This window comes from Falco biarmicus, chromosome 1 (genome assembly GCF_023638135.1).
Source record: "Falco biarmicus isolate bFalBia1 chromosome 1, bFalBia1.pri, whole genome shotgun sequence".
Classification (NCBI taxonomy): domain Eukaryota; kingdom Metazoa; phylum Chordata; class Aves; order Falconiformes; family Falconidae; genus Falco; species Falco biarmicus.
Window position 1 is genome coordinate 31,783,061 of NC_079288.1, and position 25,693 is coordinate 31,808,753.

Genomic DNA, 25,693 nt, shown 5'->3' on the forward strand with positions numbered 1-25,693 from the left:
TACCCCTATTTAAAATGGTGGTTTGGTGTACTGCTAACTCTTAGAAAATTGCATTGCTACCTAGCAACTTTATTTTAACAAGTTACCCCTCCTCATACTGGAAGAAGCGAGTGTGGCTTGCTCATAATTTTGTGAGGTGAATGTATAAGCTGTTGTCATGGAAGTACTGTATACAGTGCTGTTATTCATGTGTGTTGTGATTATTCTTTTTAGTTCAGGTTTAGTTCTTTACAAATGACATTTAAGGCTTAAAATAGATACTGTAAAACTGAATGTTGTTTTGAAATGTTTTTTGGTTTTGTACTTAAAGTACTCCCAATCAGAATGTCTGGGTAGCATTCTTTTTCTTTTTTTTTTTTTTCCTTGTTTTTTGAAACCAACATTAATATAAGCAATAGCCAGCTTTCAAGCTAAATATGATTGTGGCCTTTTCTTAAGAATTTTAGTTGTATGTGATGCTAAGAGCTGAATGTTAGCCTTGACTTCTAAAGATTTCTAACAGAGCCTTCACATGATGTGACCTTGCCTTACTGCTCCTTTCATGTGTAGGGAAGTATTTGACTTACCATTCCTCCCCTAAACGGTGACCCATCTTGATTTCGCCTTCTTTAATGGAGAATATTAGATCACTGCAAGGGCATAATTGTGATATTGCAGGAATGTCTCTTCCTTCCCTGCCCGAGACTTGCTATTTCGATCTCTTGAGTTTCCCTTATTTCTAGTTTTACAAAGCAGAAAAAGTAGCATGTGGCAATTAAATGTTTGGGGTTTATTTTCCCCTCCTGAGGATGACTGTGTAGAAGAGCCTGTTTTTTTAAGTATGACGTCCTAGAACTGAGACAATATAAGCAGTTTAGTGTAAACACTTTGGAGTATGTCACCAAGAATGCTGTCCTGGTGATGGAGGCTTGCTCTACAGGGCAAGCTAGAGATCTTTTCCCTTGACTTCGTATGTACGTAGATTTTTGTGCTGTGAGCTGCTGTTCTCTCCCCAGACTAACACATCTGCTGGGCCTATTGCTGTGCTTTCATGTTGGCCTCCAGGATCCATTGCTTCCTTTATGCCTCTGAGAAGGATGAAAGCTGATCTTTACTACTTTCCCTGGAACAGTTGTGCTTGCTTTCCACACACCGCCAAGCAGGTATGCGGGTTGGGTGTGAGCCACCGGGATGGCGGCAGGAGCTCCATGTCCCAGCGCCTCTGCGGCCATGGGTGATCCCTCCAGCTGTGTGCAGCCCGCCTGCTGCAGGTCTGCCCTGGCTTCTTACAGGTTGCTTCTGGAAAATAATAAGCAATTGTACTGTATTGAAGGTAGTTGAAATCCATGGACTTTATAGCACTTCACTTCCTGACATCCTTCAGCCAGTTCTGGGCTGTCCTCTTCATCTTCTCATGCCCCTATGAGTCCCTGAAGTTTAGGGATGTTTCTGAAGCCCCTTGACGATGTTCTGCTGGATGGAAGTGCCACACTGGGTGGCTTCAACCCGTGGCCCAGGAGGAGCAGGGACGGCACCGGGGCCCGGGGCCTGGCGGCAGCGGTGTGCCCCCTGCCTCGGTGAGGTGATGCCCGGCGGCGGGCCGTGCCCGAGGGGCAGGGTACAAGGTGGCGGGTGTCACTGCGGCCCAGAGCTGCCCGGGTCGGGGTGGGGAGGCGGCGGGGCGCTCCTGCCCTCGCCCCTGAAGGCGCCCTGCTGGCTGAGGGGCGGTGGGCGAGGGGAAGCGCTGATGGCGGGCCGCGGCTCTCCCTGAGGGAAAACATCCCGCGGCGGGCGGCTCCCTGTGGCCTTGGCGGCGGGTGATGGTGGCCGGCGGCTCTCCCCGAGGCGACGCTACCTCAGGGGTGGCGATGGCGGGCCCGGGCTCGCCCCCCGGGAGGCGGCGGGGGCGGGCGCAGGCCGCGGGGCGGAGCGGGGGCTCCGGCCCCTTTAAGCGCGGCGGGGGCCGGCCCGGGGCGGAGCGGGGCGGTGGCGGCGCAGAGCGGGCGGCGTGCTCGGCCGGCGGCTGGCGGCAGCGGGGCCATGGCCGCCGACGTGTTCATGCGGCCGGCGCGGCTCCTGGGGGCGGCGGGGCCGCTGTCCCCCCGCACGGAGCCCGATGAGGACTCCTCGGACACGGACGACGGGGGTGCTTCGCCGGGCGGAGGGCGGCGGTGCGGGCCGCGGCGGGGGCAGCCCCCGGGCCCCCAGATCATCCACTCGGGCCACTTCATGGTCTCGTCGCCGCACAGCGAGCACCCGCCCAAGAAGGGCTACGACTTCGACACGGTCAACGAGCAGACCTGCCAGACCTACCAGTTTGGGGCGGCCCGCGGCGGCGGCGGCGCCGGGGGACGCCTCAGCATCGACGCCTCCCTCACGAAGCTCTTCGAGTGCATGTCCCTGGCCTACAGGTACCGGCTGCTGCCGGGGGCCGCGGGGCGAGGGCCCGGGGCGGGCCCGGGGGGGCCGAGCGGCTCCAGGGTGAGTCACGGCGGCGGGGAAAGCCCCGGCTGGGCGGCGGCGCGGGGACCCGAGGGCGCGGCGCGGGGCCTGAGGCGCTCGGCCGCGGCACCCCCGGGGGCGGCCGAGCGCCGCCGTTGGGCCGCGCTGTCGCCGTGTCCCCGTCCCCCCCCCGTCCCCCCCCCCCCGCGTGGGTGACCGTGTCGCTTTTGTTTTCGGTGCGCTTTGGGATCCCGGCGGGCGCTTCCCGCAGGCCTGCGAGCGGCTCCCCCGCCGCGCACGACGTGGGGCGAGCGGCCGGGCTGTTACGGGGTGGGAGCGGGGCCGTCCCGGCGGGGGGCGCCTCGCCGCTGCGGGCTCCGGGGCACCGGCAGCGCTCAGCATCCCGCGGGCAGGCGTGGGGCTAGTGGGGACAGCCCGTGCTGAACAGCCTCGGGAGAGACCCTTAAAGGGTGCAGGGAACCTTTGTGCCCTGCTCGGCCTGAAAACCGGCTAATTTTTCTTCTCTCTTTTTTTTTTTTTTTTTTTTTTTGTTCTTCCATTTTTTTTCTAAACCCACCCCCCCCACCCCCCCCGCAATTTCATTTTTACAACCAATTCGGGATCTGTCATTGTTCCCTTTGTTCCGGGGGCTGCAGCTGGTGGTAGCACTTCCAGGGTTTATCTGCACCTTTTTGCTCAGACTTCAGCTTTGCTTTTCATCTCTTTAATAAGGCATTATATTCACATTTATTCCCTTTGTCTGTCATCCAAAATGGAGGCAGAGCTATGGAATAGAAATGTTTTGAAAAGATGTGTGCCTGCTCGAGTCTTTTGTTCCGTGTGATATAGCAATAATTGGATCTAATCTGATGTTCTCTGTTGAGCCTATTTTGGAAGTTGATTAAAAGGCATGACGGAAAATGCCTCTGAGCATATCAACGGAAATATTTATTTTCATTTGTGGGAACCATATTAGCTTGCTAGAAGAAAATTAACTTTGCCCACCCCAAATTCCTCTATTTAAGTATTACTCAATGAGGAGGAAGCAGTAGAACTATCTGTTCTGTACAGTTAGGGCAAAAATGTAAGTAATCATCTCATTTTGTTCATTTTTACCAAGCAATTTATTACTGGCGAGAGACCGCTTGTCAGATAAGGTGCGTTCAACAGCAGACATAAATTCTTTGTGTTTACAAAAGGAATAAAAATGTAAAACTTAACTAGAAATTAACCAGGCTGCCTTTGTTGTACAAACTGAGAGGAGCATGCAAAGGACCAAGTACTGCAAGAAGCAGAACTAGAGTTCTCTTGCGTATCTTCTCATCGGCCTCTATCAGCTTTAGTTTCTGTTGTGCTGCAATTAGTGTGTCCTTTGGACTTTGAAACATCTAATGCAAAGGAATAATTCTGTGATACTAATCTGACAATACTGAACTCTGATATAGATGCATAAATTGAGCACCGAATCTGTTTTAGCAGAAATAATTCTACCCTGCTTGTTGATGGTAGTATGAGGCAAGGTGCAGAAAATACCTTCTTAGACGCTACCAAAGGAAAGCATGTTCTTAATACTTCTGTACATGGATACCTTAAGGTTTGCTTAACTGCAACCATGAAACATTTTGCCCAGATTCAGCCTGCTTACTTGCTGGCTTTGTGATGATTTTTTTTAAAAAAATCTGCCTAAGAAATTAATTGTAAACTTGGGTCTCAAAAGGATTAAAATAATTTGAAAAGTCTAGTGTGGGGTGATGAATGTGGGTATGAAATGAGGAGTCATCACCATTTAACAAATGATTGATAAAGCACGTAGGTCAAACCTTTCCACCTTAGATTTGATCTTGGTTGGCTTATGGGGATATTTTCGTTGCTGTTGCCTCAGCTGTATCTTTCCCATTATTGTCTATCTGATCTAGCACTGACAAAACATGCAGTTTCTGTGTTTACATTTCTCGTACTGCCTTTGCCTGATAGAAATTCACTCTAGAAGAGGACTGGGGGATGTGGAAACCAATGCTAAAAACTGTAAAACAAAAAGGTGAAGAAGTGTGGGTTTTGCTTTGTGGCTGTTGCAGAACCAGCAACCAGGGCGTGAGTTAGCTCATCGTGTTTCTATAGCTGGGGTGATGCAGTATGTTAAATACAAAAACAAGGAAGTTGCTGCAACAGAGCTCTGTGTGTAATATTTATTGACACTTGACACCCATTGCTAGTATTTCAGTGTTTAAAGTTTTAAAAAGAAGCATGTAATTGTATGGTATCCATTAGCTATACCAATGAGTTAGAATGCAAAATTTTTCTAGATTACCTAAGTCATTGCCTAGGATGGTTTATGCTGAATCACGTTCGTGTTGGGATGCACAGTGTGGCCTTGGGCTCTTTTAATTGTGCTGTACATTTTTTTTTTATTATTATTTTTAATATGGCTTTGTGCTGTTAACTGTCAAACTTTTTATGATATAAAAGCTATTTCTGAACACAAGGGAAGCGATTCCCTCTTGCCTTTGAGCAGTACAAGCTAACCTGATTTTAATTTTCATCATAGCTGTTTCAGTCACGTATCCAGTTGCGCAGGTTCAAGATCCTAATTTCAGATGAGCCATTTCACAGAGGAAAAAATGCGACCATAGCATACTCCCCTGTACAGTTAGGAAATTGTTTTAATCTTCTAAATCAATAAGTTACTTATAAACACTAGGGCTTACCACAGGTATCACGTGGGCTGTACTTTACCTAAATGTCACCCGTTTTTCTTACAAGATTGACTGTGGGAACTATACCACACCGATGAAGATAAAAGAACGTTGGCTTTCCTCTTTTAGCCCCTTCATCTCAGCCCTTTAAAACAATGTGACCTTGCAGGTCTTGGTGTGTGCAGGTAGCTATAATTGGCAGTCAGGACACTTTAAAGGCAAAAAGATTTTTTTAAAAAAAAGTGCTTTCTGAAATGAAAATGACCTTTGACACTGTTCATTGTAATGAGAAACTATGCTAATGTTTATATGCCTTACAATGGTTATTAAGCAGAATTAAGTCAAATGATACATAATCTCACTATATAATTTACTAAAGCCCTTTAAAAACTTTACAATTATCCAAATAATTACATTACCCGTAAGTAGCTTCCCCAAACTGAATTGTGTTCTGAAATGTTCTAACCACAGCATATCATGAAGAGTTTGGGTTTTTTTCTGAGATTGGAACAGAAGATTTTTTTCGCCTTTGTATTGGAGCGCTGTTGTCTTCAGCAGAAGAGTAATGTTCAGCTCCTTGTAGAATGCAAGATGAAGGTTTATGTGAAGTGAAAAATTATGCTCTGTGAAAGGGTGCTGTGAACTATTCATTGCCCTAACAGGCTGGAATATGGGGACATTAGACTTCCCTGTGGAAAGCTCTGCTTTGGGAACAGTAACATATAGTTTAAGGTTCAAAACCTGAAATATGCACTTGGAAGTGCAGACTGGCGTGTTCTGAGCGCTGCACGTGGAGCTCTGAAAGGTGTGCGTAGGAATCGGCAGCGTTGTGCTAGTTTATCTCTGGGGTTTTGATGCTGAGGTGGTGGAGAGGTAAATCGTGCTGGAAGGGCTAATGTTATCACGGCAGGGAGTGGGAACTACAATGTGTTATTCCTGGAGAAAGTAGATGTGAGTCGATTCTTTAGTTACTGTCTCTAGATGTAAAATGGATAAGGGACAGGGCAGACTTCAGCTCGTACTCACCCAGTGTGTCTTAGCCATGCCCTGTAAAGAAATAAGAGGTTGATGAGGCTCTGGGAACATGCAAGACATTAATTTTCTTTATGAAGCTTCCCCTCTTGTGCAGTGCTGGGGGGCAGTCTCTGCAGTTGAGAGAATGGGCTAGTCAGTTGTGGCTGGCCATGTACCTCGTGTAAACAAAGCTGTATTTTAGGAATTATTAAAGATACTGCTCACACGCAGTGTGGGTGGTGTTGTTCCTAAACTTCTGTTACATATTATGTCAGTCGATGTCCGTCTTAGTGGTAGGGTATGGTAGGGTAGATGAAGATGACTCAGTGGGCTCATTTATCATTAAGTAGCCTCAGAGTTCTCTCACCTTCTAAGAAGAGCTTAGGGAACATGCCAGGTGTTGTGCTTTAGGTAAGAGTGTTAACATTGGCATAAAATACTTGTCTAAAACCTTCTGGATCCTGCTTGTTGTAAAGCTGTACAGAACAGGAGAGTGGAGCCTGGGAACTGTGATGAAGGCTACCTTTTGAAAAGCTTGCCAGGTCATTTCTAGATCTCATCTCTCCTCTTTAGCAATATGACCCCTTCACTTCATGTAGATAGAAGCCAAAAATATTCCTTTCAACAGTGGACTGACATTAGGGATCAGCTTGTTTCCAAAGCACCTTTGCCACATATTCTTTATTAAATGCAGCATGTGTTTTGGGAGGTTCTTGGCGATGGTGAGAGCAGGTTTGAGATTAAAATCTTCCAGAATTTAGTTGTACGTTTTACATGCTGCTTGTAGAAACTACTCTGATAAAACCACCTATATTCATCCTATGAATCAAGGTTAACTTGAGCAGAGTTGTATTTGTGGTTAAGGGTCACTTCAAAGCAAGAGTGTGATATGAATCAGGACATTGTTACTGAGCCTCTTACCTTGCTTATGTCATATGCTTGATATAGTCACAAGCTTTTAAGCTCTATGTAAGATGCACTTTTAAATTCCACCTTGACAACCTTGAACCTCAGAGAGGTTTGCAGGAAGATTGCTGAACCGTTCTCATTTCAAATATTCATTTCCTTTGCTAAAGCAAACATTTAGTAGTGGTGATGTGAGAAGGCCTTGATGGAAATTAAGGTTTTGGTGTCTTGAGGGCTACACATGACTTAGAGGAAGAAAAGACAAATTCTGTGGACAGAGATTTAGATATAAGGACAAATTTTTTTCATTCTGCTCATGGTTTTTTGGTGGCTCTTCAGGTCACAAGCATTTAGTGGTGTGTGACCTGTGTAAGGTGTTACTACAGAGGTGTGATACATGGTAGTCACATTTTTATTAAAAAAGCACATCTTTGATAGTATCTTTTGATTTAGTATTTAATCTACATGTTTTGTTGTAGTTCTCTTGTCTTGTGTTTTCACACAGTAAACAGATGTTATTTTCTGGCTTCAATTTAACATGGATTTCATAATCATAATTTTTGATGGGTTGGTGAAATAGGGAAGAGGAGGCGAGTTTGTCCTCATATTGCAAATTCTCAGTAAGTTGTGCGTGGTTGGAGAAAAGCTTGGCTGAACTGTGAGATTTGGAATTACTTGTAGCGAAGATTTTGTGTTACGTGATTATGATGTGCTTTCAATGAAGTCGAGTTCGATGGCAACAGAAAGTAACACTTTGATTTCCAGATCTCTCCCCCTTACCGGTTTTAATTTCTTTCTGCCGAGTGGCAAAGAGGAATTAAAGCCAAGAAACCCGAAATTCAGGTCTTAGCTTTACTCATGTTTTTCCACATGCTCCTTTAGTAGGTCAGTGAATCATTCTTGTTTGTTACTCTCCTGGCGGGGGGGGGGGGGAATCCATTCTTTTGGAAGGCAGAGTTGATAAGCAGCTGTTCAAGTGTCCTCTGTGTCCTTAAGCTATGATTAGTCTTAATCAAACAAAGGGGTATCTAGCGATACAGCAAGCTGGAAAGTGGTGGGGAGGAATAAAGGGAGCTTTGTAGACATACTGTGCTGATAGCCAGGCATTTCAGAGATGTTGGAGAGGCGTTTTAAATTTGCACAGAAATTGCCAGGCTTGAAGTAGAGAGTGAACTCTCCAAGTTCTTGTGTGCAAGTGGAATTTTTCCCCCTAATAACAGTACTCGGAGATCTGTTGCAAAGAAGGAAGAGTTGAGAGGGCAAGGAGTGAGGCCAGAAGCTCACTGGAATTTGGAATAAAATAAGGGGATCTTTGAGGAATGCATTGAATGATTTAGAAGGGCCAAGATAAAGCCACATGGTGGGCTGGATGATGTTGATAGAGGAGGCCACAGGGATGGAAACAGGAAGATGAAGAAGATACTGTGAATTTCAGTTCAAACAAATGACCTTTCAGCTGCCTGGGTGGGTTTGAGTCTGGGTCACTAACTTGCTGGGCACGTGTGAGCGAGGAAGTGTTCAGCAGCAGGGCTGGATGGAGTGGCAGCAAGGAAAGGGGAGTCTCTGAGAATGATAGGGACATTGTGGAGAAGAAAAGAGATTGGAGCTGTACTTGGAGGAGATCTGATCAAAAGGACAAAGGTGAATGGATAATGATGAGTTGGGGAGGAAAGAGGGCGCAGGTGTAGTGCTGTTCAAGGCATGAGAAATAGGTATGAAAGGGAAGATGGTCTGGAAAGTAAGGGTAGGTGGTTGAAGGTGTGGCTGGAGATGAAGTCCAGTGTTTCTTCATCACTCCAGTATTTCTTCCTCGCACTTTGACTTGTGATGGGAGAGTTAGATTGGAAGATAGATAGAAGAATTCATGAGGGTGTCCCTGATAAAGGGAGAGAGTGAGCGAGATGGACCCAGGTACGGAACTCATGGATGATTGTGCTGTAAAATGGGGGCAGGAGAGCTGGGGATCCTGGTTAGGCTCCTCTAATGCTGCCTTGCTTCCTTTTGCTGTCAGAGAGGAAGGTTTGTCTTTTTAAAATAAAACAATGGAAAAAAACCTTGACCAGTTTAGAAACTTGGACCAGTTTGGGTTTAATCTGGTATTTAATTTTTAATTAACAGACTCCAGGCTATATGCTTGCTACTTCCTTTCCTTTGTATGCAGAAATTAATTACATTTACAGTTTTCCTCATCTGTCCTTTGATATTTTGTCATCACTGGCACAAGCAGTTTCTTTAAAGACAAAACTTCTAAGCTACTTCTGAGGAAAAAGACGACCTTTCTAAACTCTTTGATGGCTATAGAAATATTTTACAGCTTTCATACAATTTTCCTTTCACTCTGGGAAGGAAACCTTTACCATGTCTATAAAACAATTATGAAGATGATTAGGAAAAGTACTTGTTTCAGTTGCCTCCAAAGAAAATAGAGGCGGTTCTTTGACAGTGATGGAAAAACGTGAATCTGATTGTTTTTAATGCAAGCTAGAGTTACACTATTGTCACAAGTTTCTGAAGCAGGAAGGCTTGAAACATGGCGTTAGGAAAAGCTAGGTTTTCCAGAAATTGCTTCTAATAGTTTTACTACTAGAATAGAAATTCTAAACATGGTCTTTTCAAAATAATTTTTTGTTTGTTTGCTCAAATGGGAGTTGGAAGGTCATTTTTGATTGTTTGTTTTGAACATAAAACATGCTGACTTGGTGCCATTCATAATATAATTAATATAGACATCTCTTTGTAAGTGAAGCAGTAATCGCCATCGGAAATGTTCTAGTGTGCGTTTGCCACAGCTTATTTGCTTTGTGACACAAGCACAAAGCTTTTCGCTAGCCCTTAGTTCCTTGGCTTGTTGATCTTAGATAAATCAGTTAACTGCTTTTTCCTCCCTTTCTCCCCTCGAAAAATGACCAAAACAGTCTCAACACTTCAGAGACCCAGATGTGTGTATTGGTCTTTTTGAACGGGGGAAACAAAGGCATTAAGTTCAGAACTGAGGTAGTGTAGGAGCCTAAAGGGAAGCCTTACCACAGATGACACTTTAGCTACAATATAAATAATAAAGGAAAGGAGACAAATGCAAGATTTAGGATGGGAAGAGGAAGAAGATATGCCAGCTTACTGACACCTGTTAGAAAAGCTACTGGCCGTTGTAACTGATGAGGAACCATACAGATGCAAATTACAGGGTAATAAAGCCCAGGCTGGTACTTTTAATGGTAATCGTAATGCTTCTGGAAGGCAGTGTGCTGCTGACTGCCTTTGGCATTCACTGAACTGCCTGTGAAAAGCACCTGCTTCTGCCGTGACTGGTAGTTGTGGTTCTGAGAAGCATCATCACTCTCCTCATGCCGTCACCAAGGAAGCCTGAGTATCTGGAGCATCAGCTCAGGATTGCCGAGCCTGTTGCTGATGGTGGCCTTCTGGAGAATCTAGAAAACCCTCCTGCTTTTAGAACCCTGGGAGCTATATTATTCATAGAGGAATCTGGATTTTTCATCTGTGGAGAGTTGTTTTGTTGGGCTTGGAAGTCTAAAAGGCCTCAGCTTCCCTGAACTGTCAAATGCTTAATTGCCGCATGAGATGTGGCTCCTTTCTGCAGGAGAGATCTGTTCAGAAGGCGAGTGTGACACTCCAGTTAGCTGAAGGATGTGCCTGGTAGGGACCCATCTTTACCCTGCCAGCATGACTGATGAGGGCTCCTCGTCTGCGTTTTTTCCCCTTGGCCTGATGCGCTGCAGTTGCTGCCTCACTGTGTGAAATGCAGTGTTGGACTGAGCAGGTGTTTCTCTACTCCGGCTCCTGTGGGATATCCTACTGTAGTTCTCATACTTGTGACAATCTCTTCTAGGTCTGTTACAGGCTTAATGCCCCTGAGGAGCAGTGTTAAAGGAAAGCCTGGATGACACCTTGGCTGGTCTGTTGTGGTGTAAATGGCTGGCTGCAGGGTAATCCCCATTCCCTCTCTATTAAGCATATTTCAGTTTGTGCTTTAAGGTATTCAAACTCTGGGTGCGCCTTAAGCTCAGCAACAGTTACCTTTGTGAGACACCACTATTTTTAAAGTCGGGCTGTACAGCTGTGCTGTCAGATGACTAATAGAAAATGGGAGGGGAGGGGACTGTAGCAAGCCATCTAAGCCCAAGGCACAGTGAAATGATTCCTTCCCTTGGTCAGTTATCAGCCCGTGGCCACAGGTACAGAGCCCAGGGTGCTGCAAGTGGCTCTCGGAGCCGCTTTGTCTCTTTTGAAACTAAAACAAAAGGTGACAGGCCAGATGGGAAGGGCCTGCAGGCCACCACTGGGATTATCATATGGCAGAGTATTAGTGAAAGAATCTAGTTCTCTTTAATTAGTGATATGTAAGTGTGTTTTGGCCAGACCGCTGCTGACCTACAGATAACCCTTTTGACATGACACATTTTGTGACATACCATGATGCTAGGAAAGGAGCTCAGTTGTTTAAGTAGCTAAGCATGCTACTTAATGAATAGGACACTTTATTTTTTTTCTTCTAAAAAGCAGAGCAATAATTTAATAACTTGTTAAATTTTAATGACTTGTTAGACAGCTTTTTGATCCTTGGTTTTGTGTTCACAGTACATTACAACAGTAACACACAGTTAGAGACTCTGCTCTACTTCTAGTTTAGCTGATGGTGTAGCGCAAGGAAGCAGTGGATGCTGCAGTCCTTTTTGCTATATGTAATGCCTTTTCTTACTTGAATTTTTTGTGTGTGGAAATATCTTGCTACATACAGGGAGAAATACTTTTTTTTTTATATAGTGGGAGATTTCTGGATTTCCAGAGGCATCTTTATTGCTCTATATCACACCAAAGCAAGCAGAGGATATCTTTATGGGTAGAGTACCTATGTGGTGTTTGTGTTTCTCTTCAATTGCAGATTAACAATATTTCCCTATGCATTCTCCCTGTGATTTGGGAATCAAAGGACAGAATTTTCAGGGGACGGTTCAGAGCAGAAACAGAAGACCTGAGATTGTTTTCAGCTGAAGGAGCAAAGGAAGAAAGCTTGGAGATCTACCCCCTTTAGTGCATGAAGAGTTGGTCTTCTGCAGGAGCATGAAAAGCTTCTTCCATCTCAGCTGGGAGACAAAAGGGTAGTCTTGTCTTTGCTGGTGTTAGGTGGGGTTTACTTGTACTAGGGTTGGCTTGTGAATAAGAACAAGGATTGAAGAGTTGAGTCTTAAGGAGGGTGACCGAGGGAGTAAGAAGATCCAGATAGCCTCGCTGTTGTGTAATAGGTTTGCCCTTCTTGCGAAAGAGGATTGCCACTGCTGGTTTTGGAAGTGAGACAGCACCTGCATTGCTTATACTTGGGGTCTTGCAAATCTGGGGGGAAGGTGGCAGCTTGCAAGCCTGCTTTGGTCTGAAGCCTCTGTGTGGCATACGTGTGGCCCTCTGCACTGCTTGCCTCCTATGCCCTATGTACCCTGCTGTTCTAAAAGTGTCCTGCTTATGTGGCTGCTTCAGAGGTAGCTGTGTCAAGAGCTTGTGTGAACACCAGCACCTTACTGCCTTTAGAATAGCCTTGATAGATACGGGAACTTGGTCCTGGGGCTGTGTCCTGCCAGCCTGGGTGCAAGAGGTGTACGAGACTGTTCTGTCCTGAAGAGTTTGTGTTGCTTCTTGTACTACTGCCTAGAACAGATCTGCAGAAGCGTACATAAACAGGATGAGGCCTCATCTTTTCACTGATCGTTCCAACAGTGAAGCCTGTTTGTCCTCATATGTCAGCAGGAGATTTTCTTAAGTGATACGTCTGTGTAACAAGACCCAAGCAAACATCGTAGAGGCATGAAGGACACTTTTGCTCCTGGAATCTGTCAAGTTCATTGTTTTCAGAACTCCCTAGCCTGGGTTGTTTACTTGAAATCCTGGCCTCCATTTCCCTTTGTGGCGTTGTTTACTTTTCCCTTCCCTCAAGGTCCCATAGTAATGGGTGCTCTGCCTGCAGCAGTTCAAGGGCACGTCAGCTGAAGTGACCTTGGCCAGCATGGCTATGAGACTTCTAGCAGGGCTGCAGCAATGCGGCAGATCTTCTCTCCAACAGCCAGACCACTTCACCAGCCCATGTGAGCTAGTTGTCCAAAACATTCGTCTTGTCTGCATTGCCCTGTCTGTGCCAGGGGCTTCATCGCCTTGGCAGCAAAATTCTAGTGTAGGGCAAGGGTTAGACTCAGACCATCAAACCAGGAGTAATGACAGAGCCCAGGCCTGAGCGATGGTGGTGGTATTGTATCTTTGGAGCAGCTGAAATGAAGTGTCATTGGGGTTTCACAATAGACCTAAAAATAACTGAGGCCCACTGCATTTAGTTACCGTCTTGCAACTGTACATTCATGTCAATATACGTGTGAGCCATGACAGGCTGTTCTGCTATATTTGTCTTGCTGCATCTTGCATCCAGATTTTAGGCTGCTGCGAAATCTATTCCTTGTCTTCACTATTGACGGCATTCCCAAAGGGATAGGAACCAAATGGAGCGTGAATTGTGGAAGAGCTTTTCAGTTCTTTGTGATTCTTCTTTGAAGTCTGTGACTGCTCTCCCTTATCTTCTTATTACGCAGATTTTTGCTTTTGGTGCTATGACACTTGGTCTAGCCTGTTAGTAATTGAAAACTATTACTTTGCAGTATGTCAGAGGCAGAAGTGATCAAGAAAGTAAGAAAAGGAAAGGCATGCACTTAAAAAGGACAAAAAAAAAAGTTTAAAAGGAAATGCCTGGCAGCTGTTACAGACGTGCCAGTGGACGATCTTGTTGCACTAATGGATGTGGATATTACCTGCTGCCACCTTTACCAGAGCAAAGAATGATTTGTTATTTTCTAGGATGGTTGGTCTTTGCTCATTCTGATGAGTTTCTGAATCCTTGTGTAGAAGCTGTAGCTGTGTGGGTAAGATTATCCATGGCAAGTCAAGCTCTGCTAATAATACTTACAGTGACAACTGCCTGCATCAGGAGAACTTGGGGTGCTTGAGTGAGGGGCAACACAACGAAGTCCTAGTTCTGAGAAGCTGCGTTGTGGATTCAGGAATGGGCTCTGAAATTTGCTTGTCTGCAGCATGTAATGGTCTGGATGTTACATGTCATGCTTCTCACGTTAGCTCATTCTGTGCACTGTCCAAAGAAGGTATGAATGTTTCACTGTATATATTCAAACTCCTGCATATTAGTATCTGCACAGATACTTCAGCTTAGTCCAGCTTTCTGTTTGGTTGGTAAACATCTGTCCCTGACAGGATGGAGGTTGAGAGAATTTGAATAGAAAATATATGGTGGCATGCCAGATGTGGGAAAGCATGAAGCAGCGCAAGGGAATGAACTACTTGCTTTTGCTTTTTATAACACAGCTTTTGAGGGAGGGATTGTAGTGGGGAGGAACATGCACGTGAGGATATGAAACTTTTAGAAAGGAAGGACTAAGTCAAAGGATTTGGATATTGTTGTGAAATACTTAGATCTGCAACAGAGCCAGAGAAGTTCTTTGCATGTTGGCAGCTTATTCCAAATGAGCCTTGTGTTGGGATGGGAGAACTGACTTGATCAAAGATGCAGATATCCTCAAGGAGGAAACTGCACTTATTTCAGATAATAAGCAACCATGTTTGACACCTAAAACCTGTTGGAAATAGAAAGCAGAAATTGCAAAATAGCTGAGAGCCTGAAGTAGTCTAATCAAAAGCTGGGGCATCCCGGTTGTTGCAGTAGTCACCCTAGTGACTGTCCTCTAAAAATGTCGTTACCCCTCCCTTTTCAAAGCAGAGACCTGCCAAATCAATACATGCATTCAACTCAGGTGTGTGTGTGGGAAATAAGTGTCTATAAACATAGCAAAAGGAGAAACAATGTAGTTCTTCCAGTTCACTTTTAGGGAATAGGTTTGTGTAACAGTTAATGTCACTTTCCTTTACAGTTGAGCGGGGCTGTAGGGGGCTGGTGGTTGGGAGCTGGAGGAAATGTCATACCAACATGCTCACCCTGGTCTCACTCTTCCCCAAGCACCTGCTTATGTCCACTGCTGGAGGAGGAGTACTGGAAAAGCTGGACATTTAGCCCAACCTCTATGGGTGTTCTTCCAGTTCTTGATAAAGCAGGCAAGGTCTGGTGCCAAGTACTAGAGTGAGCTAGACATTTTAGTATCAGCTGTGAAAAAATTCCAGGCAGCACTTCCACTGTTTGCTCTACTTTTTTTTTTCTTTTTTTTCTAAATAAGAAATTTGTCTTTTGCTTATAAAAATTACAGCTTTAGAGCATGCTTGTTTTATAGCTTTTGCTTGGTACAGAAATGTGTTTTCTTCAGCACAGCACGGGGCAGTATATATTAGCGGCATTTGATGTTTGGAAGGTGCAGATAAGCCCAGTTCGTGTTGCTGCACAGCTGCTTTCTGTGATTCCAGCCTCGTTCTGTGCTGCTGCTTTCCCTAACCAGCTGTCTGAAGGTACTGGGTATTCCGCTGTATTATGAAAGCAGAGAGCCAGTATGTTTGTGACTTGAATGACTCTGTGATCTGAGTCATATCTCCTATGACAGGGGGGTAATCTGTAATCAAACTGCATGGCAACAAGAGGCATTCCTATGTACTGGTCTGTCTCTCATGCTGTGTGAAATAGTTAACCCTTCAGAGGAACCCTGTGATTAGATTTTGCTCATTTACTTTATCAAATCAGCAAATGTTATTGAAGAGCACAGCCTAACTTGGAGACTCTGTAAGTAGATGCACAGAAATCTGCAATAAAACCCAATTCATTACTGTTTCTCATAAAGTTTTGGTCTGTGAAGGCTGTTGTTTAGGAGCCCAGCATGGATCCCATCTGTTTTCAGTACCCAGCCGTACAAGTAGAGCACTCAAATCTCCAGTAAAAATCTTAGCAGAGCTTAAGGAGCCTAAAATTTTTATTAGCAGTTTTTATTAGCACATTAGTAGGCTTGGGGTCTGACCTCTGCATGTGGTGATTATAGGCTGTGTGGATATAGCAGGCTTTTTAAAATGGGAGGATAGATCATAGGACGTTTAGAGAGATTGCTTCTCTCTGTAGCAGTAAATGTGTAAGAAGTGTTATTTAACTTTCATTTGAGCATTCGAAGGGACCCAACAGAGTGAAGGTTGAGGCTGGGTTATTGTGATTTTGGCACATGGGGAAAACATGGTTCAAAGAGGAGACCTGTGTGAGGGTCATTTAGGGATGGGGTTTTTTGGTTTGTAGAAAGATTCAGAAAAGTGCTGGTATTGCTATATGCTTTACTCAGGAAGTCACCGCTTGCTTTGGGACGTAAACCATCTCAGTCCATTTGAAAATGTGTTCTTGGAAAGGAAAGGGGATAAATCAGTCCAGTTGTGTCTTTTGACTAGTACACAGGTGAACAGCATGGGAATTTCTGAACTGTTTTGCTGGTAGGTATTTAAGCATGGTGGCTACTGTGAGCAAAGGAATGAATTTGTAAGGTTATATTGCAATAAAACCAAGGTCTGTCTTTGACACTCACTGCATATAGTGAGGTTAAATATTCCTTTATAAAGATAACTGCTGTGCAACATGTGTCAGTGCACGCATGTCAACCACCACCATGACAAAGTAACAACCTCTGCTTTTCAGCATGACTGGATCCGCTTTCCTGAGGACCAGGGCTGATCTTCCACCATCTGTGTGTGGGAACCAGGTATCTCCCATGGCCTGTCCAGTGCTAAATGGGCAGTGAGAGCCATTTGGGAAAAGTGTGGGGAGGATTGTGTGTCACGAGCATTAATATGCTCCCCCCGCCCCATGTCCCAGTTAATTAAGGAAGGATCACTCACACAGCCTTCCCTGCAGCGCTACAGACAAGTTTCCACAGCTCCTGTGTGAGCTGGCGACCCAGAGGTGAAGGTCTCTTTTTCCACTCCTCATTCTCTGAAGGCTGAACTTTTTCCTAGGAGGCTGTGGTCTTGGCCCAGTGAATCCCAGGGATTTTCACTGCTGGGCTTTGAGCTTGTGGCTGCTCCTGTAGCAGTGGCAGGAGGAGCTGCCACTTCACACTGTGTTATGTTCTGTGGGATGTTATGAACTGTGGGATCTTCCCCAAGTGAAGGGCTGGTGTTGGTGAAGGCATCATCAATGCATTTTTTTGCCCTTCTGTCCAACAAAGCTCTAAATAGAGGCTTTTCCTCTGACACGTGCATGGCCTTCTAGAAGTGTTTCTATTTATTTATTTATTTTAAGCTCCCCCCCCCCCCCCCCCCCCCCCTCGTTCCAGTCTGGTTTATGTTAACTCTGGAAGTGGTTTTCTCCCTGTGTTATCTATCTTCGAATTTTTTTTTTAATTTTTTTAAAAAAATCTTTCACCAACCTTACTTGTAACACAGCAGTGCCTTTATTATACTCCTGTCTTTGGTGTAGTTTCTGGTTCAGCTTTTATGTAAACTTGGAATAAACTGTATGTGCAGTTGCAGCCTTGAGTCTTTAATAACTGCATTTGGTAATAAGTCTGGTGTTTTTCATGCTGCAGGGAGCTGGTTGCAGACAGCTGGTATGAAGGCTTTGTGTCACAGGGGGGAGAGGTGTGGGAGCCTCTCTTCTTTTGAAAACACTTCAGTTGCTTTTAGAGTAAGATCCCTGAAGTCTTGCAGTGTATTTATAGGCTTGTAATGTGGTGTAGAGAATGTTACGCTATCCTCTGTGGCAAAAGTGGGGGTTTCAGGTTTCTCAGCCTGTTGCGCATGGTAAACAGCTCTGGGTTCCTGTTGGTATGTGTGCTGCTCAGAGAGCTGCGCTGATCGGCCATGCTGATACGGTTTGTTTAGGTTTTTCAGAAGCTCTGTGTGTAAAAAGTCTTTGAACCATAATTTAGGTGCTTAAAACAAAGTCCCAACTCATCACGTCTTGCTCAGTTTATTAATCTAGGCTAAGGCCTTAACATTCAAAAGGATCCTGATGTGTTCGTAGCTCGCTGTACAAGAGGCCCTTGTCAACAGTTGTCCTTTTAAATGAGAAGGAAGGTGCACTGGGCAGCCATACCAGTTCCCGATCATCTGTATCGGAAAACAGCTTTTGGATGAATATTCTGATTCTGAGAAGGCTGATAGAAAGCCAGCAGCAGAGATCGAGTTTTAGGAAGAAGTGGAAAATTTCAAGAGACTGTGAAATAAGCAAGTAGGAGCACTTCCCTTCATATTGAAGCTGCTCTTAAAATGACGCTTTTTACTTCTCACCATGCATGACAGCACACAGGAAACACTTCAAAAACTACAAACCCCAAATGTATTGATCTGATGTGAACTACTTTGTTGATACATTTATTAATACGACGTGTTGCTCAGCATCATAACAGTTGATAGCAGTAGGAAAGTTCCTCTTCCTCCTTAGCAGAGGTTTCATAAGAAAAGATCGCAGTAGAACTTAACACTACTTGCAACATCATATATGTGTGTATATATATATGTTTCCTTTGCCTCACCAAAATGTTCTGACCTTTGAGCAGCAGGGAGGCAAGATGAGGAGGAGGAAGTACTGGAGAGGAGAAGGGGTGCATTGAAGTGTGGTGGCTGTTTTCTGAAAGGGAAGCATGCAGCGGGGAGGGAGCTGAACAGAAAGCTGTTGGTAAAGATGATGCAGTGAAGAAAATCTTGTAACTCACAGCTCTCACTGCTGCTGATCATGGTGTTAGTTACTGGTGCACCATTGCGAATTACAAAGTCACAACGTATATTAAAGCTAATGTTTGTCTTCAGTTCCTTTCAGGCAAAGAATAGAGCATGCGTTCCCTAAATGAAATTTCTCAAGCTGGTTGTGTTAAAAATATTTTTGACAACTTTGTGGATGATGCTGGAGACTCATCTTCGGTCAGTCTGACCCAGGGCACGACACTGACTCGGCTACATGAACCTTGCAGTCCTGGCACCAGAGCGAAGGGGAACTGGAGAGGGGGTTGGATTTGGAATTTTGCATCTCTGGTAGCTTGACTTCAATTCTTGGGCTGCAGCTTGCTGGAGGAGAACAGCTGTCTGGCATTCTGTGAGCAGGTTTCATGCTTACTGCTTTGAACACAGAGATAACATGATCGTTTTGTTACAAGGGTGAGTCCTTTAAAACAGGAGGCATTAAGCTACGCTGCAGAAAACATTAAAAAGAATTGACTTCCTACCCTCTTACCCAGCACTTTCTGTAGGCAGCACTGGTAACATCTCCTGTACTTAAAGTGGCCCACAAATCCCCACTGCGTAACTGTATTTTTGATAGTTTTAACTGTTTGATCTGAACTTTCCCATGTCTGAACCTATGCTTTTTTGGATGAGAAGCTGTTCATAAGCAGTTAAAAGTGATTTGGTCTGTTCCACTAATAAAACTGGAAAAAAATATATTGCCTAAGTTTAAAAATAAATAATCAATGTTTCAATCATTTTTAAAGGTTATATTACCCTAAGGATCAGAGCAGGGCCTTGAAATTCAGTGAGGTGGTGGCCCGTGTTCAAGTGGAGTGCGCTGTCCTGCGAAACTGTTTTTAAACTTGGTGAGATTATAATTTTCTAGGAAACTGGAGGTAGCAAGTAGTCAAAGCAGTGACTATAGAGGTGGTCAGAGCATCGGCCGGAGGTCCATCTGGCATGGTGGGAGATCAGGAAGGGGAACTGGATGCAGTTTTGCAGGCAAAGGCAGGCATGTCATCTCACACAGGCCAGATCAGAGAATTGGGTAATGAAATGTTAGTGCGTCTATGCCTCTGTTTCCTACCCGCAAAATGAGGGTGAAAGCACTGCAGAAAACTTGTGAGGAATTTGTTAAGATTAAGTGATCATCTGTAAATCAAGGTGTGAGCACCGAAAAGCTAAAAGCATGAGAGGTCGTCAATGAAAGTGCCAAATATTCAGGATGCGCTGCATGCCATTTACTCTGTGCATGGAGGCTTAGGATATGGACGGATTGCTTGATCCTCTAATAAAGGCTTTTCATAATAAAAAATGTGCAAACATACCTACATATAAATTCAGGTGCTTCCTGCCTTTTGTAGTGATATTTTTCCTTTTATGTAGGATTTAATTCAGAATTAAACATGCATTGTTGTTCACTTCAGCTGAGATTTGAACTCCCCTGTATAGAGTCTGTGCTAAATTTATACAGTGTAGGTTCAAGCCCATGCTTAAATCACTAGTTCTTACCTTAAAGGAACCACCCCCCTTTTTTTTGTTTTTTTGGTTAATGGGTTACTTAGAAATTGTGATAATTTTCACTTTGTATGCTTTCCACGTCTACATCTAATCTTCCAGGAAAACTACAGATTGTGTCTTTTAATATTCTATACCAGAATAGAAACTTTGACTTGCAGTGTTTATTTAAACAAAAATCAGAACAATTCCCTGTGGAGTTTATTTTTTATATAGCAAGCCTCTATTACTGCAGAAGTTTGTAGCTCTCTTAATTGTAAGATTTTTAACAACTGACAGTGTTTGCAATGATGCTTTCTTCTAATGGAAGGTTTGAGGAGACCTGACATTTTTGCCCACAGTGATATCTGACCCACAGATGTGTTCCTAGCAGACCTCAGAAGTAGTTTAGAAAATACGAATTATTTAATGTTTATTTGTAAACAGACAACGCTTTTACCATGGAGATAAAAATAGATTCTATGTTGTCTTGAATTCTGTAGCCAAGTGGGAGAAAAGTTAAGACTGCTTTCTTCTTTTTCATTGACCAAACATGAGCTGAGAAACAGCGATGCCAAATAAAATGATAATGCAGGTGCAGGTCAGCTCAGTTTTTACAGTGTTCCCTTCATACTATTTTCATACTGAGCATGTTAAAATACTTAATAAATTATTCTGTCATGCTGGTAAATTCACCAAGAGCTGGGGAATGTGTAAATTGAAATATGTAAATCTAATCCTTGCTAAAACTGACTCTTGCTGCATTTCTAGTATGGGGCGTGTGACTGGGATATGATCGGCTGGTGGTCTGTCCTTGCTTTGCCACTGACATGCTTTGTGGCCATGGGGGCTGCTTTCCGTCCTGGTATTTCAGACTTGGGCAAGTGAAAGTGGTGGTATCTTGCCTCTGGTCCTGGATCTCACAGCATTGTGGAAGTCCTGTATGTCAGTGTCTTCATTATGGTATATCTGGTAGTTCTTTGAAGAATCTCTTGATTTTTGGCAGTTGAAGTATATGACATTTTATGAAGTTCTAATGTTTGTAAAATTACAAAGTGTGTGACCTTTGTAGATGGGCAAACACAAGGACAGCAGGCATCAAGGAGAGGTTTTGCCTGAGATTTAGTGGTAGACGGTGATGGTGAGGCCCATTTCTCAGCCTTTGACCGAAATATTGGTGGCATTACTTAGGAAGCTTTTTCTGGTTTCTTGTTGTTTCAGTTCTGTAGTAAAGTGAGTCAAGAAAAATGTCTGAAAAGCAGGAACATTTCTGGAAATATTCTTTGATTTCTGTGTGGAAATCAGAAACTGTCTAAATATTCTGAGTCTTTAAATGGATACTGGCTGAAGGACACTGTAGCCTCCAAGTCTCCTTGGTATTTTTACTGTTACGTTCCCCTTTGCTCTGTGATGTTTCAGGGCTTTTTACCCTTTTGTAACTTACATGAAACCTTGCTTCTCTTGAAAGCATTTCTCCAGTGGTCCTTCCCAGCTGTTGCAAGCTTTCTTCTTCATGGAGTAGACCTTGGCCATGCTAAAACTACAGCGCGAAACTCCTTTCCTTGATTGATTTAATGGTGGCATGAAAATCTGTCAGTGTAGGTGTGATAATGCTTTCAAAACACGAGTTTTTCAGCTCTTGCTTTTCTCTGGGGAGGCTGTGGTACCTTGCCTTGGCAAAGCACGGGTCTGCTGGTATAAGCCACGGTAGTGCTCAGCATGCCACAACTCTTACTGGGTCCTTTCACATGTTGCTAGTGTAGACACGGTCCTTGTCAGAGCAAGAGCCCCACACGCTGCGAACGTTCCGTTATGCAAATGAAGTTAAACTTCCAAATTTTGCTTAAAATAATGTTCAGTCTGTAAAATAAATAAATGAAGGTTTATAGTGCATTCGTTGGCAGGAATGTTTGCCTCTGGTGTAACTACTGCTCTTTTACTTTCCAGTAGACCTATACCTCAGCCTTCCCGGCTGAAATCAACCTAGATAACAGGTTCTTTGGGCATGTGTTGTGATTCCAGTTTGCCAGTGGATAACTTTGATTTTTGGGGTTTTTTTTTATTTTTCTAACACTTCTTAATATGATAGAGGAAAAAATGTTTGTCCAAATGGACTAAAATTAGTATCGCTGTCCTCAAGATTGAAGTATTATTTTTAAAAGGAGATGAATCAAACAGTGGGGAGGGTTTGGTACTTAACTCCAGCACAAAGTTATTTATTGTACTTAACTCCCCCTGTCACTTGCGGAGTATGGGCAATATAACATCCCTTCACAAACCTGGAGTCTGCTGCCTTGGGAGGATTTCAGGTAAGGAGGATGAACTAGCTAACCAAGAAAATGAGCTGCCCTAATGCTTGCTTTTAGAATAAGCACTGCCTGGGATTAGTATCCTAGGGCTGCAGCTGGGATTAATTTTGTAGGTATGAATAGTAAGATGCTAAAGTGTGGCCTCCTCGCAAGTCCTACATGCACTCACTCAGTGTAGAAATGTTTGTTTCACTTGCCTGCCTCTTTGCTCCAGCACACAATGCATATAATCTGATTCTCTGAATGAACCTTTGTTTGGGGAAATACTGTTAGTTTTGGCTCTTGAAGAGCTGAGCTGACAGGCCCAACTCCCTAACAAAACAGATTGGAGATTAGAAAACAAACTAAAACCATGCCTTCAAAAAAAAAATATGCTGGGGAGAAGCCAAAAAGTTCCTTTTCTGTGTTGCTGAAAGAGCTGATCTATTTAGCTACTGTAATATCAAATCAGATTTTTTTTTCTATTGCTTAAATTAAGAGCCTTATTACCATCACCTGAAATAAAAGGAAAATTCTTAGTCCTCCTCAAAAAATGGTGTGATCATGTACAGGAAGGGATCTGGGAAGGCACAGAGGAGTTAGATTTTGAGGCAAGAGTTAACAAGGCAAAAAAGAGGTCTTTTAGCACCTGTAAGTAATACCATAAAGGGTAATGTGAATCTGTTAACTAAAAAGGAAAACAGAATTCATTTCTTTAGGTTGTTCCTGTAAACTGAATTTACAAAATGCACATTTGAAAACAAAATAATTTGCTTACAACTATAGTACACAAGATGCCTATGGTCTATATGAGAAGTGATTCCTGCAGGTCTGCAGTAGCTGCTTTTCCAGGTATCTTTGCTGTGTTTGCTGGAAATATATATTTGGGCGTCAGGGTCAGGCCTGTGGAATCCGAGCTGCAGCGCTCAGAGGTTTGTTTAAATTCCATGTACGATAGATCTAGGCGAGGTGCTATCTGAGTGCAACAGGAAAAAATAACTTCTCCTGAGATAGAGAGCCAACTCTAGCCAGAAATGTTCCTTGTCCCTACATGTCAAAACAAGTGAAAGATGAGAGGGTGGAAACGAGGGTTTTATGTGCAGAGTACGGTGGTATGTCAAAAAATCTGTGTCCGGCTTCTAGTGCTATCACCCATACACTTTGTAGCTGTAATTAAGTCTCATTGTTTCCTTATTTTTAAGCAAGAGTTCATGCATTTCTTCCCTCGTAGGGCATTTTAAAGAACTCTTATTTTGTGAGTGTTAAGTTCACTGCAATTGCAAGACAGCTTGCCAGCTGAAATTCCTCGCTTGGGCAACATTTACATGTCATGGTGTGGAGAATTATTTTTTTTCTGAATGGGGGAAGGGGATTTTTCAGGTTGGTATTTACAGCAGAGTCTTCCCTATTGTCTTCTACTAGAAAAGGATTTGAAACAGAATCCTATGGTACTGTTTTGGCAGTTTCTGAGGTAGATAAAAAAATGGGGAACTGCAAGTTGAATCAGAAACAACTTAATAAAGCATTAGAGCTGTATAAAACCCCCTAAGTTCTACTGTACTGTGCTAGATAGTTTCTAATTAATCAACGTATTCAAATTCAACGTATTAAGTAGAGGTCATGTAAGCTGACCAGCCCAGGCTTCTGAGATTGTCTTGGGGGGAATTTATCTTAATATTTAAAACTCTCCTTCCTTGCCACTTCAGTGCTCTTCGTAAAAGTCGGTGTTTCTTAAAATGCAAGCATTTCTTAATGCTAATTATTAATGAAAAAACCCCCAAACTTCTGGGTTTGCACACAGATAAATGTCCACTTCTGTCTAAATGCAGAGGGTGGTTCTGTCACATGGTTTTATGCTGACCGAAGGCCATCTTAAAATCTTCTGATTTAAGGGAGGAGAACAAGGGATTCTTCTGTTGTGAGTCATCTTATATCAGAGCTCATGCTTCTACTGATATCGGCAGGAATTTTTCCATTGAGTTTATTGATGGAATGGTTTTTCGGCGTTAAGGAGAGCTACTGGTTTAAATTTTGAGTCATCCTAGAAGCTGTGAATGCTGTCTCACTTGTCCCATACCTGGTCACCCATTTGCCTTGTCCCTACTGAGTCAAAAGCATCACTATAATATCCTGTAAGATCATTCATTAACTGCTTTTCTAGATAATGTTTGTTAGCCATACACTTAAAATGCTGTTCATTGCTAATCACCAGTGGAAGGAAACCCTTTAACTTACAATCATTACAAAAAAAAGAAATCTATGGGGATGAGAATGGAAGAACCCTCCATAGATAATGTTTGCCTGTGTGTGCCTGAAATGCTTTATTTTGGGTGTTATTAACATAGAAGAAAAGATGAGATTCTCGGAGGCAAAACTTTACATAAAAATGGACATTGCCAGTGTAAAATCTGTTCTGTACTGTGTTAGAATACATGCTTTTCCCTAATTGCATTTCAGCTGATTGAAGACAAATTTTAAAATCAAACGTATTTAAGGGGATCGGGTCACGTTCTCACAATGGACATCTGTTTCTTGTACTTTGCTGCAAATCTAGTGATGTTTGAAGCTTTGTAATTGTTGTTAAAATACAGCTGCTTTCATTGGAATTTTAGAAGTTGCTAGTTGTGTTACTCTGACAGATCAGTTCTGCGTTCTGTCTTGCCTGCTTGGATCTCAGTTGTCTGAGGTAGCTCCTGAGCTGGGGAAAAATCTGTAAAAAAACCTGTGGGAATGGACTCCAGCCTCTCTTGGCATATCCAGGGCTCCTGGATGAAAGCTGCAGCGTATGGAAGTAGCAGCCTCCGTTCTCTGAAAACACTGTGACTCTTCCAAGGCACGTGAGGGCCCCTGCATCTGAGGGGAATTCCAGTTCTGTTGGCTGTTCAGCTGAAGCTTTTTTAGTTGGTTTGCTGTGATTGAATCACTTGAAGACATTTGGTCTCAGGAGGTGGAGATTTCTACATGGGAGACTGAACTGAGCTGCTGGAATGTATTGCACATTATCCACCAGATGGTTTTCAGCCAGTTTGATTTGATCTGTGTTTGATAACTATGAAGATATGACAGTCACATATTCCTCCAGCATTGCCTGTGTGAGCAGGCACATCCCGGGTAGCACAGGCTCTGCTTCTGGTGGCAGTGACTGCTGCAGAATGCGACCGAGAGCCTAATTCCCTCCGTGCTCCTCTCCCCGGGCACTGTCTTTGCAGCACCAACATGCTCTAGCTCATGCCA

General features: G+C 43.7%; 1 protein-coding gene across 3 annotated transcripts in view; it reads left to right on the forward strand.

Annotated features, from left to right (window-relative positions):
- Positions 1-1,942: 1,942 nt before the first annotated feature.
- Positions 1,943-25,693, forward strand: part of MLXIP (MLX interacting protein) — a 53,564-nt gene continuing 29,813 nt past the window's right edge. For 2 of the 3 annotated variants that reach the window (XR_008820547.1, XM_056330148.1), the window contains exon 1: positions 1,943-2,390. Coding sequence is in view for 2 of the 3 variants with exons in the window: in XM_056330148.1 (XP_056186123.1) it covers positions 2,020-2,390 (371 nt within the window). In the remaining variant the exon portion in view is untranslated. The remainder of the gene's footprint in view (positions 2,391-25,693) is intronic. The other variant, XM_056330142.1, reaches the window with a different exon arrangement.